The sequence below is a fragment of the Pseudophryne corroboree genome, chromosome 3, assembly GCF_028390025.1.
Source record: "Pseudophryne corroboree isolate aPseCor3 chromosome 3, aPseCor3.hap2, whole genome shotgun sequence".
Classification (NCBI taxonomy): Eukaryota; Metazoa; Chordata; class Amphibia; order Anura; family Myobatrachidae; genus Pseudophryne; species Pseudophryne corroboree.
The window spans coordinates 629,659,005-629,671,021 of record NC_086446.1 but is presented as its reverse complement, the minus strand read 5'-3'; the positions used below and the strand labels follow the sequence as shown (position 1 = coordinate 629,671,021).

The 12,017-nt window shown below is 42.9% G+C and overlaps 1 protein-coding gene across 2 annotated transcripts in view; it reads left to right on the top strand.

The window, feature by feature from the left end:
- PAPSS2 (3'-phosphoadenosine 5'-phosphosulfate synthase 2) overlaps positions 1-4,441 on the top strand; it is a 146,501-nt gene extending 142,060 nt beyond the window's left edge. For both annotated transcript variants that reach the window (XM_063961716.1, XM_063961715.1), the window contains one exon: positions 4,003-4,441. In XM_063961716.1, coding sequence (XP_063817786.1) covers positions 4,003-4,144 — 142 coding nt within the window. In that variant the 3' untranslated portion in view covers positions 4,145-4,441. The remainder of the gene's footprint in view (positions 1-4,002) is intronic.
- Positions 4,442-12,017: the final 7,576 nt, after the last annotated feature.

The window sequence follows — 12,017 nt, the reverse complement described above, 5'->3', positions numbered from 1 at the left end:
CACAGCTACCTCATTGCGCCTCTTTTTTTCTTTGCATCATGTGCTGTTTGGGGACTATTTTTTTTAAGTGCCATCCTGCCTGACACTGCAGTGCCACTCCTAGATGGGCCAGGTTTTTGTGTCGGCCACTTGTGTCGCTTAGCTTAGCCATCCAGCGACCTTTGTGCACCTCTTTTTTTCTTTGCATCATGTGCTGTTTGGGGACTATTTTTTAAATCTGCCATCCTGTCTGACACTGCAGTGCCACTCCTAGATGGGCCAGGTGTTTGTGTCGGCCACTTGGGTCGCTTAGCTTAGTCACACAGCTACCTCATTGCGCCTCTTTTTTTCTTTGCATCATGTGCTGTTTGGGGACTATTTTTTTGAAGTGCCACCCTGCCTGACACTGCAGTGCCACTCCTAGATGTGCCAGGTGTTTGTGTCAGCCACTTGTGTCGCTTAGCTTAGCCATCCAGCGACCTTGGTGCACCTCTTTTTTTTTCTTTGCATCATGTGCTGTTTGGGGACTATTTTTTTGAAGTGCCATCCTGCCTGACACTGCAGTGCCACTCCTAGATGGGTCAGGTGTTTGTGTCGGCCACTTGTGTCGCTTAGCTTAGCCATCCAGCGACCTCGGTGCAAATTTTAGGACTAAAAATAATATTGTGAGGTGTTCAGAATAGACTGAAAATGAGTGTAAATTATGGTTATTGAGGTTAATAATACTATGGGATCAAAATGACCACCAAATTCTATGATTTAAGCTGTTTTTGAGGGTTTTTTGTAAAAAAACACCCGAATCCAAAACACACCCGAATCTGACAAAAAAATTTCAGGGAGGTTTTGCCAAAACGTGTCCGAATCCAAAACACGGCCGCGGAACCGAATCCAAAACCAAAACACAAAACCCGAAAAATTTCCGGTGCACATCACTAGTATATAGCCATCTAAAAATGAATGTTTCCTGCAGTCATATATCTCTTTACTATATGATCTGTTTACCTAAGGATAGAAACATTTAGACATCCTTACATCTGCTGCATCTTAAATGATATGCAAATATGTTCTGCTTACCAATATATAACATGATTAACACAGTACTCATTGCAAAACCTGCTGTACGGTCCACTTAATCACACCTTGCTTATTAATACATCACATGATTAGAAGCTTCTTACCAGGGTTACCTATATGTTTGCAGCAGAAAAGAATAAACTATTTAAAGAAATCTATATTTTGGTGTGAAAGTACAGTGTTAACTGACTGTGTTAGTAGCCTGTGTGATATCCCTAAATATCACACACACTCTTGACAATTCCATGGTATTCGAATTGTTGGGGCACAATGCAATTTGCAATGTTTCCGCAATTTTTGTCACATAGAAATAATAAGCACCCGTGACATCTCAGATGTACCTAAGCGCCATGAAATTCATCTTGTACCCTGCAAACATAAACAAGGAATCTCAGTTGCAGTGCTAATTAGTGATGAGCGGATGCTAATGCATCACAACTAGAAATCCGTAAGAGCTACTTATGCAATAATTATTATTATTATTATTATCCTTTATTTATATGGCGCCACAAGGGATCCGCAGCGCCTATTACACAGTACATAATCAAATAAGCAAACAAGAAAACAGCACTTACAGTACATACAAGACAATATAGGACAGGTATAGAAAACCCGGGCTTAGGTGCCATCAAAGGGAGTATGGAGTATAAGATAGTGTAAGTAAGAAAAGGAAAGGCACATGAGGAAAGAAGTCCCTGCTCTTGTGAGCTTACAATTCCTTTGTTCGGTCAGGTTCTATACCACCCAAGTATCACGTCTATAACTGTGAAAATAGCGAATAATGACTTTACAGGGTGACCAGTGTGCGCTGTCCACTCAGAATTCCAAGGCGTTACCGAAGCACATACCAGCCTGACAACTCTCATAAGGCGGGTATACACGGGAGAGATGTGTGCTGAGCGAACCGCTCAGCACACATCTCTCCCGCCGCTCAGCACAGCGCGATGTGTGCTGAGCGATGCGGGGGGAGGACGGGGGCCGCTCATTTCACCTAGCGGGTGAAATGAGCGACCTGCTAGATTGGCCTGCATGCAGGCTAAATCTAGCAGCAGCGATAGCGATGTGCGGGGCCGCGCATCGCTATCGCTGAGGGGGGTACACACGAGTGATCTGTGCTTAAAATCTAAGCAATCTAGTCAGATTGCTTAGATTTCAAGCATAGATCTCTCCGTGAGTACCCCCCTATAGAGTTTCTTCCGTTAATGGATTCTTTGCTATTCACAGTCAATGTGTTGCTAGCCTGATAAGCACATATATCCATTTTAAAATAAAAAATATTGCACCCCCCCCCCCCCCCCCCACAAAAAAAAATCAAAAAAAAAATCAGAATTTAATACACAATCGAACCTACCACTGTAACATTAACCATAGGCATATTTTTCCTATTTTTACTTCTAAAATCAGGTTCATACTGTATTCTCAGTCACTATCAACAGTCTATAATATTGCAAGTAAATGCAATGTGTGGGCTCAGTATTGTATGACAAAAGATCCCTATTATCTTGGATTTTGTGCTCTGTAAACAACCCCCGTTTTTGTTGGTGCTCAAACATTGAGCACAACAACAGAAGGTGCATGATTCACATTGTTGCTACGTGAAGCAAACTTTTCTAACAAACATCAGAAAATTTGTGTCATTACGTCAGCATACAACATTGGGGCATATTTGCAATACATTTCAGTTCAACAGAAAAAATACTATCGTTAAATGAATTTCCAATTACATTCATTTGCTTCTGAAATATGAAAAACCATTATTTATCAAAATAATTCATATTTAATCATTAATATTGGAATGACAAAGAGCCCTAAAGATCACTTTGGTGCCGTACAGCGTCGTCCTGATCAAGAACACACTACATTTATGGCATAATATCGGCTTATTGGGACCAACGAATGTCATACAGCACTCCTGATACTGGGGACAGCTCCGATAGGTTTTGGAACGACCATCAGACCTGGGTGTTGTGTACGCTCAACAATCTGACCAGGCAACCGGGCATTAGATGTTTGCCCGATTATTTTACAATGTGTACCCAGCTTTAACCCTATCCACCAAGAAGAGGTCTTGGTGGATATATGACTTATGCCACTTGTGTAAAGACACAATATACCTAAATCACATTAATAGACTTTAAGTAAGTGGTTTTAAGTAAAGGGGGGTACACACAGAGCGATTCACTTAATTTTTAAGCAATCTGACTAGATTGCTTAGAAAATAAGAACACATCGTTCCGCGTGTAGGGGTGTCGGCAACAGCGTTGCACGGCCATGCGCGTCACTATCGCCGGCTCTAGATTGGGCATGCATGCCAAATCTAGTAGATCGCTCATTTCACAGCTGGGAGAAATGAGTGGGCCCCCCCCTCCCTCCCCGCTCGCTCAGCACACATCATGCTGTACTGAGCGGGGGGAGAGATGTGTGCTGAGCGGTCTGTGACAGATTGCTAGGCACACATCTCCGGAAGAAATCTCCTGTGTACCCCTTTAATGTTGGTAGTATTTCAAGGCCTATTCATATAGGTGTACATCCTATACATTACGCTTGTGTTATAGTGATGCACATCATTTATATTAAATGTATATTACAGAAGTGTACATCTTCTATATTATACTTTTAGAGCTGAACATATTTATTATTCTTGCATTATAGAGGTACAAATCCTACATATGAAAACTTCCATTCTAGAGGTGCACATCCTATATTGTACTGCAATCTGCCGTGGGTATTTATATGAATAAATGACTGGTTTCTCTGGTCTTAGTGAAATGTGACTGTTTAATGTAAGCAATATCTCTTTGCAGACTGCATTATGTGCTTCGTACCCTAACTCAAGTTTCTTTAAAATAATATGTGATATCGCTACTTGCTGCTTATAACAATATTATTCACAGCAGATCATCAGTTGCCTTAGTTACCCATGTAAAATGTTTTTGTTATCAATTCTAGACACAACGAGTTTGACTTCATCTCTGGAACCCGTATGAGGAAACTGGCACGCGAAGGTGAAAACCCTCCAGATGGCTTCATGGCCCCCAAAGCCTGGAAAGTTTTAACAGATTATTATTGCTCACTAGAAAAAAACTATTGATTGTGAGTGCACAAATAGGAACTCAAGTAGAAGAAACCAATATTCTAGTTTGTTTTTTAATTGAAATGATTAAATTCATTTATATGATAATTAGTAAGAAAAAGTATTTTATAGCTTTTAATACAATTCTAATCGTCTATTTATAAACAAAAAAGTAGCATTTTTACCATTCCTTATAGTCAGTTTCACCATAGACAGAGAAATATTGAATGCTGGTACGTGTAGAAGTTGGCAGAGAACTAAGATTGGCCAGACCCCAGTACTACAGAGTGATTCAAAAGTCGCAGTACACCCCTTTGTTTCAAAAACTGTGCAGGAAATGGGAAAACTGAATACTCCAGTAAGGTATAGGTGAGGTGGGCTATTTTTTAGGCTATGTACCGAACCTGGGCTCCATCTTGAAATCGTCCATCTTGAATCTAAGTCCGTTTTTTCAAATGGAAAGGGGGTCATGTAAAATATCAGACAACATCAGAATTTGCTGAAAAGTGTATTGCTGCAAACAGATTTGAAATAGCAGTTATGGTTCAAAAGTTCCAACACTTGTTTTGTTGCAGGTAACTGAAGATGGCTTTGACAAAAGAGGAGTGAATTGAGGTCATTTTAAAGTCTGGAGAACGAAGTTTCCGTGTCATAGCTGCAGATTTTAACAACCGGCACCCAGAAAGACCCCCAATTTCACATAACACTGTCAGGTGCCTAATTTCCAAATTCAGAGAAACTGGGACTGTGGCTGACAAGTCATGGAGTGGTCGTCCAAAAAGTGCTACTGACGAGACAACCTCAACAATGGTTTTGGCATCCTGTTGTGAGGAGCCCACAACGTAGCACACAACATTTGTCAGCAGAATGTAGAATCAGCCAGTCATCGATCGTACGAATCCCTTATGCCCATTGATGGCATCCATTCAAGATCCAGCTACTCCAGTACCTAGCAGAGGATGACCCAGACAGATGTATGCAGTTTTGCACGTGGGCCTTAGAGCAACATCAACAGGATCCCTCAGTCTCATCAGTAGCACTTTTTGGACGACCACTCCGTGACTTGTCAGCCACAGTCCCAGTTTCTCGGAATTTGGAAATTAGGCACCTGACAGTGTTATGTGAAGTTGGGGGTCTTTCTGGGTGCCGGTTGTTAAAATCTGCAGCTATGACATGGAAACTTTGTTCTCCAGACTTTAAAATGACCTCAATTCACTCCTCTTTTGTCAAAGCCATCTTCAGTTACCTGCAACAAAAAAAAGTGTTGTAACCTTTGAACCATAACTGGTATTTCAAATCTGTTTGCCGCAATAAACTTTTCAGCAAATTCTAATGTTGTTTGACATGTTACACGATCCCCTTTCCATTTGAAAAAACTGACTTAGATTCAAGATGTCCGATTTCAAGATGACGCCCATGTTCAGTACATATCCTAAAAGATAGCCAACCTCACCCATACCTTACTGGAGTATTCAGTTTTCCAATTTCCTGCACAGTTTTTGAAACAAAAGGGTGTACTGTGACTTTTTGAATCACCCTGTAGAGTGGGAGTGTGGCCAAGCAACCACAGCCCCTTCTGGTGCACCATATGACACGTCCCTCCCATTATACCCTGGAAGTTGTGACATTAGGTACTAACGCTATTTTCAAACAGTACCCTAATTAGCACCAATGGCTGTGCTATTTCTACAGAATACTGAATAATAATTACACGCAAAAAACTATTTTTTATTTTTTGTGACATTGAATTGTGACAAATGGCTTTTTTATAAGCCTTGCATTCTATTGAATGGTGACACTGCTGAGGACTGTATGTGACATAATAGTTTAGTAGGATAAACTAATTGTTTACACAGGTGTAGACACAGTCCTCTTGGCCATTTTATATTGCATGCCATTGGGCCTGTTCTTACTAACTGGACAGCATTGTAGAATGGACTGATGCTTCATTGAGAATTAACAATTACACTATTTATGAATGATAAATGTTTGGCTCTATGGTTCTATTAAAATAAAACAGAATGCAGGCTATTTGCAGTTAATGCAACTTGGAAATTTATATGAACATTCCCCTGGCTCCTTAAGATAAAATCAGTGATTAGTCCCAGCAACAGTCCCATATTTGAAGGACAATCCTACATTCCATGGTGAAAGGAATTATGGCTTTTTGATTGGAAGACAGCACCGCCTGTTTTGGAATTGTTTGGGCCTGGTTGAATGGGAAGCAAGGCGGAAAACATGATTATTGGAGGTTACGATAAAGAGGCCTTCAGCAGATTTAGAATTATTTTTAGAACAAACCGTACTTGCTCCTCACGTCAGGTGACTTTTAGCTGAAATATCTTGTAATTTTTATGCCCTGTTCCAGCCTGGGCCAAATATCACAAGCACCTTTGCTCCTATACCTCTGGATACTGAGAATACACAGGACAGCATCCTAAAGCAGAATAAACTGTAAAGTAAACAGAATTCCACAATTGTACTAAAGTGTTTGTGACTTGCACATAATAATCACATTCATTCCTTAGTAGCTTATATGAAAATTTACTGTCAAGATTTTTTTATTCTAGAAAAATGAAATCCATATTTTTATAAATTGTTTCAAAATATGTACTGTTTTTGTTTAATTGTATGTCCATTTGTACACATTGTATCCTGTACCAAATTTATGTTGTGTTGATGAAGAGACTTGCGTGCTACAAGTGGCAATGGAGCAGTACAGGAATTCTATCAGTCAGCTCTATACTGGACTATAGAATATTATCCATGTTCTTCTGACAAGAGAGGATGGATTAAGCACTGGTTTGCAGTAATTATGAAGGATTGATGTTGTGATCAGAAATCTGTATTAATGCTCTGTGTAACAGTTGATTATACTGTAATCTGGGTTATTTGGTAAATCGTATATTTCTGAAAAGAGGAGACTGAAGATTTGTAACTTTTTATCAAAATATTTTGCTTGCATGTCTCTGAAAATGTCTTATATTCTGCTTACTTTGCATATCAAATAAATTTTTATATATTTACTTTCGGTATTGTGAATGTTCTATACGCAGTGTACTGCACACGGTTTGTGTACATTTGACTGAGGTGTGATCTAAGCAGCATTAACCTTTCTTTACTTTGAGGACATACTGTATATTCAGACATTAAACACAGCAGCTGATTCATCAGAGAAAACACATTAGCATTCTGTACATAGAACTTTGTATACTGTATCTGCTCAGATTGACATGACTGGTTCTTTGGCCAAGTTAATTTGTATGTCATCTACAAATTGTCTCTAAAGGGCCCAACACACTGGCGTTGGTCGATTTTTCACCAATGATTCTTACATACACACTGGACAATATCTATGGCCGATTTGTACGATTTGACATTACATTACATCTATATCGTCCAAATTGGCTTGCATGTATAAACAAGGATAGACCAAAGGTGAATAACTGCTGGATCGCGCATCGTTCATTGTTGGTACATACACACTGGCCAATATGAACGATTTATTGTTAATTTTTGAACGATATCAGTCATATCTACCATCGATGTCGCCAAGTGTGTAGGGCCCTTAACCATTCCCAAGTAGATAATTAGGGCATGCCCTCAACCATCCCAAATATGCCCGAACCCACCAAGTATGGCTAAAGCACTCTCAGACAGACAGCCGTCATTTAGGATGACAAAAATTAGGACTTTTAGCATGTGTGTGAACATACTGTAGTTGATCAAAATATGACTAACTACATGCACTCTTGGTTGTCTAATACTCTGGCATAGCACGGTCAAGCCATGGAGAGGTATTTGCTCCTAGAGGGACATTTACTGGGCAGTTAGGCTAATGCAGACATGGCAGAGTCTGCTAAGTGTGTGTGTGTGTGTGTGGGGGGGGGGGGGGGGAGCAGAGGGACTCCATCCCTAGCGCCCCCCCCCCCATGGTTACAGTCCCCTCTGGTGACTGTTCTGCATGTTCTGCGATGTGTATCTGCTGTTGGGCGCGGTGATGATCAGGTTATGACATGGGAGCACCCACTTGTCTTTATTGTTTCTCCAGACACCATATATCTTGCTACACCTCTGGTTTACTGTGTGTAGTATGTGTAAGCAACAGAAGGTCTTCAGCTCTATTAAACAGGAAAATAGCAAGTCATATTTACCGATAATTTCATTTCTTCAAGATACGTTATGGCAGCCATTACTCTGGGATTACATCCCATCCCCCTAGTTCTAGACAGGAAATTTTTTCACACTTCAGGGACTGTCCACATAGGGTATATAGAGCTACTCTTCCTCTTCAGTATTTTGAGTGTCGCCTCACATTCGGTTCCTGTGAAAAAAACACTAAAAAGGCAGGGAATATTATAGGCTGCCATGAAGTATCTTGAAGAAATTAAATTATCGGTAAAATAGGATTTTAATACCTACCGGTAAATCCTTTTCTCCTAGTCCGTAGAGGATGCTGGGGACTCCAAAAGGACCATGGGGTATAGACGGGATCCGCAGGAGACATGGGCACACTATAAGACTTTGAATGGGCTCCTCCCTCTATGCCCCTCCTCCAGACCTCAGTTATAGGAACTGTGCCCAGGGAGACAGACATTTCGAGGAAAAGGATTTTTGTAACCAAGGGTGAGAAACACACCAGCTCACACCACAACACACCGTACAACCTGGTTTACAAGGAATACCAGTTAACAGTTTGAACTAAAAACAGCAACAAGCTGAATATAACCGATACACAACCTTCGTGTAACCGAAAACAATAACTATCAATACAACTGCAAGTAACAGTCCGCACTGGGACGGGCGCCCAGCATCCTCTACAGACTAGGAGAAAAGGATTTACCGGTAGGTATTAAATCCTATTTTCTCTTACGTCGTAGAGGATGCTGGGGACTCCAAAAGGACCATGGGGTCTATACCAAAGCTCCAGACCGGGCGGGAGAGTGCGGACGACTCTGCAGCACCGATTGAGCAAACATGAGGTCCTCATCAGCAAGGGTATCAAACTTGTAGAACTTAGCAAAAGTGTTTGAACCCGACGTAGCTGCTCGGCAAAGTTGAAGCGCCGAGACTCCTCGGGCAGCTGCCCAAGATGAGCCCACCTTTCTGGTAGAATGGGCTTTCACTGACTTCGGTAACGGCAAACCGGCCGTAGAATGAGCATGCCAAATCGTATTACAGATCCAGCGTGCAATAGTCTGCTTGGAAGCAGGAGCCCCAATTTTGTTGGGACCATATAGGACAAACAGAGCCTCTGATTTCCTAATTTGAGCCGTTCTGGCGACATAAATTTTCAAAGCTCTAACTACATCGAGAGATTTAGACACAGCCAAGGCACCCATAGCCACAAGCACCACAATAGGTTGGTTTATGTGAAACGAAGAAAGAACCTTCGGCAGAAATTGTTGATGAGTTCTCAATTCCGCTCTGTCCTCATGGAAAATCAAATAGGGGCTCTTGTTAGACAAAGCCGCCATCTCCGACACCCGTCTTGCGGACGCCAAGGCTAAAAGCATGACCACTTTCCAAGTGAGAAATTTCAACTCAACCTTTCGCAAAGGTTCAAACCAGTGAGACATAAGAAATTGCAACACCATGTCAAGATCCCACTGTGCCACGGGTGGCACAAATGGAGGATGGATGTGCAGCACTCCCTTCATGAAAGTCTGAACCTCTGGAAGGGCGGCCAATTCTTTTTGAAAGAAAATAGATAAAGCTGAAATCTGCACTTTTATGGAACCTAATTTCAGGCTTGCATCCACGCCTGCCTGCAAAAAATGGAGGAAAACGCCCCAGCTGAAACTCCTCCGTAGGAGCTTTCTTGGCTTCACACTACGACACATACTTTCTCCAAATACGGTGATAATGCTTCGCCGTGACCTCCTTTCTAGCCTTAAGGAGAGTGGGGATTACTTTCCCGGGAATACCCTTTCGAGCTAGGATTTGGCGATCAACCTCCACACCGTCAAACGCAGCCGCGGTAAGTCTTGAAATATGCATGGCCGCTGCAGTAACAGATCCTCTCTGAGAGGAAGAGGCCAAGGATCTTCTATGAGCAATTCCTGAAGATCTGGATACCAGGCCCTCCGTGGCCAATCTGGAACGATGAGTACCGCCTGAACCCTTGTTCGTCTTATGATCCTCAACACTTTTGGAATGAGTGGAAGTGGAGGGAACACATATACCGACTGAAACACCCACGGAGTTACCAGGGCGTCCACTGCACTGGCTTGAGGGTCCCTTGACCTGGAACAATACCTCGGAAGCTTCTTGTTGAGGCGAGATGCCATCATGTCTATTTGAGGAATTCCCCAACGACTTGTCACTTCTGCAAAGACCTCTTGATGAAGACCCCACTCCCCTGGATGGAGATCGTGTCTGCTGAGGAAGTCTGCTTCCCAGTTGTCCAAGCCCGGAAGGAAGACTGCTGACAGAGTGCTCACGTGCTTTTCTGCCCAGCGGAGAACTTTTGTGGCCTCCGCCATCGCCGCTCTGCTCTTTGTTCCACCCTGGCGGTTTACGTACGCCACCGCTGTTACGTTGTCTGACTGAATCAGGACAGGTAGACCTCGAAGAAAGTGTTCCGCTTGCCGAAGGCCGTTGTAAATGGCTCTTAATTCCAGAACGTTTATGTGGAGACAAGCTTCCTGGCTTGACCATTTTCCCTGGAAACTTCTTCCTTGTGTGACTGCTCCCCAGCCTCGGAGACTTGCATCCGTGGTCAGCAGGACCCAATCCTGGATCCCTAACCTGCGTCTCTCTAGGAGGTGAGAACTTTGAAGCCACCACAGGAGAGATATTCTGGTCCTGGAAGATAGACTTATTTTCCGGTGCATGTGCAGGTGAGACCCGGACCACTTGTCCAACAGGTCCCACTGAAACACCCGGGCATGAAACCTGCCAAATGGAATGGCTTCGTAAGCCCCAACCATCTTCCCCAGCACTCGAGTGCATTGATGAATCGACACTCTTGCCGGTTTCAGAATCTCCTTGACCATGAATTGGATTTCCAGAGCTTTTTCCGGTGGAAGAAACACTCTCTGCAGTTCCGTGTCCAGGATCATGCCCAAGAAAGACAGCCGAGTTGTCGGAATCAACTGTGACTTTGGCAAATTTAGAATCCAACCACGATGTTGCAGAACTGTAAGAGAGAGTTCCACGTTTCTTAGCAACTACTCCTTTGATCTCGCCTTTATCAGGAGATCGTCCAAGTACGGGATAATTGTGACACCCTGCTTGCGTAGGAGTACCATCATTTCCGCCATTACTTTGGTGAAGACCTTCGGGGCAGTGGAAAGACCAAACGGCAACGTCTGAAATTGGTAATGACAATCCTGCACCGCAAACCTCAGGAAAGCTTGATGTGGAGGATATATTGGGACATGTAAGTAGGCATCTTTTATGTCGACTGATGCCATAAAATCCCCCCCTTCTAGACTGGAGATCACTGCTCGAAGAGATTCCATCTTGAACTTGAAAGTTTTCAAATACAGATTGAGGGATTTTAGGTTCAGGATCGGTCTGACTGAGCCGTCCGGCTTTGGTACGACAAAGAGGCTAGAATAAAACCCGTGACAATGACACTCTGTTGACACAGCTTTTGTATCGCAGTACTCACGACTACCCTTTCTGGGATAGAAACTGGCAAGGCTGATTTGAAAAATCGGTGGGGGGGGCACCTCCTGAAACTCCAGTTTGTACCCTTGGGACACTATGTCTAACACCCAAGGATCTAGGCCCGAGTGAAACCAGACCTGACTGAAGAGTCAGAGACGTGCCCCCACCGGTACAGACTCCCGTAGGGGAGCCCCAGCGTCATGCGATGGACTTGGCAGAGGCCGGGGAGGACTTCTGGTCCTGGCAGCCTGGCACTGCAGGCAACCTTTTTCCC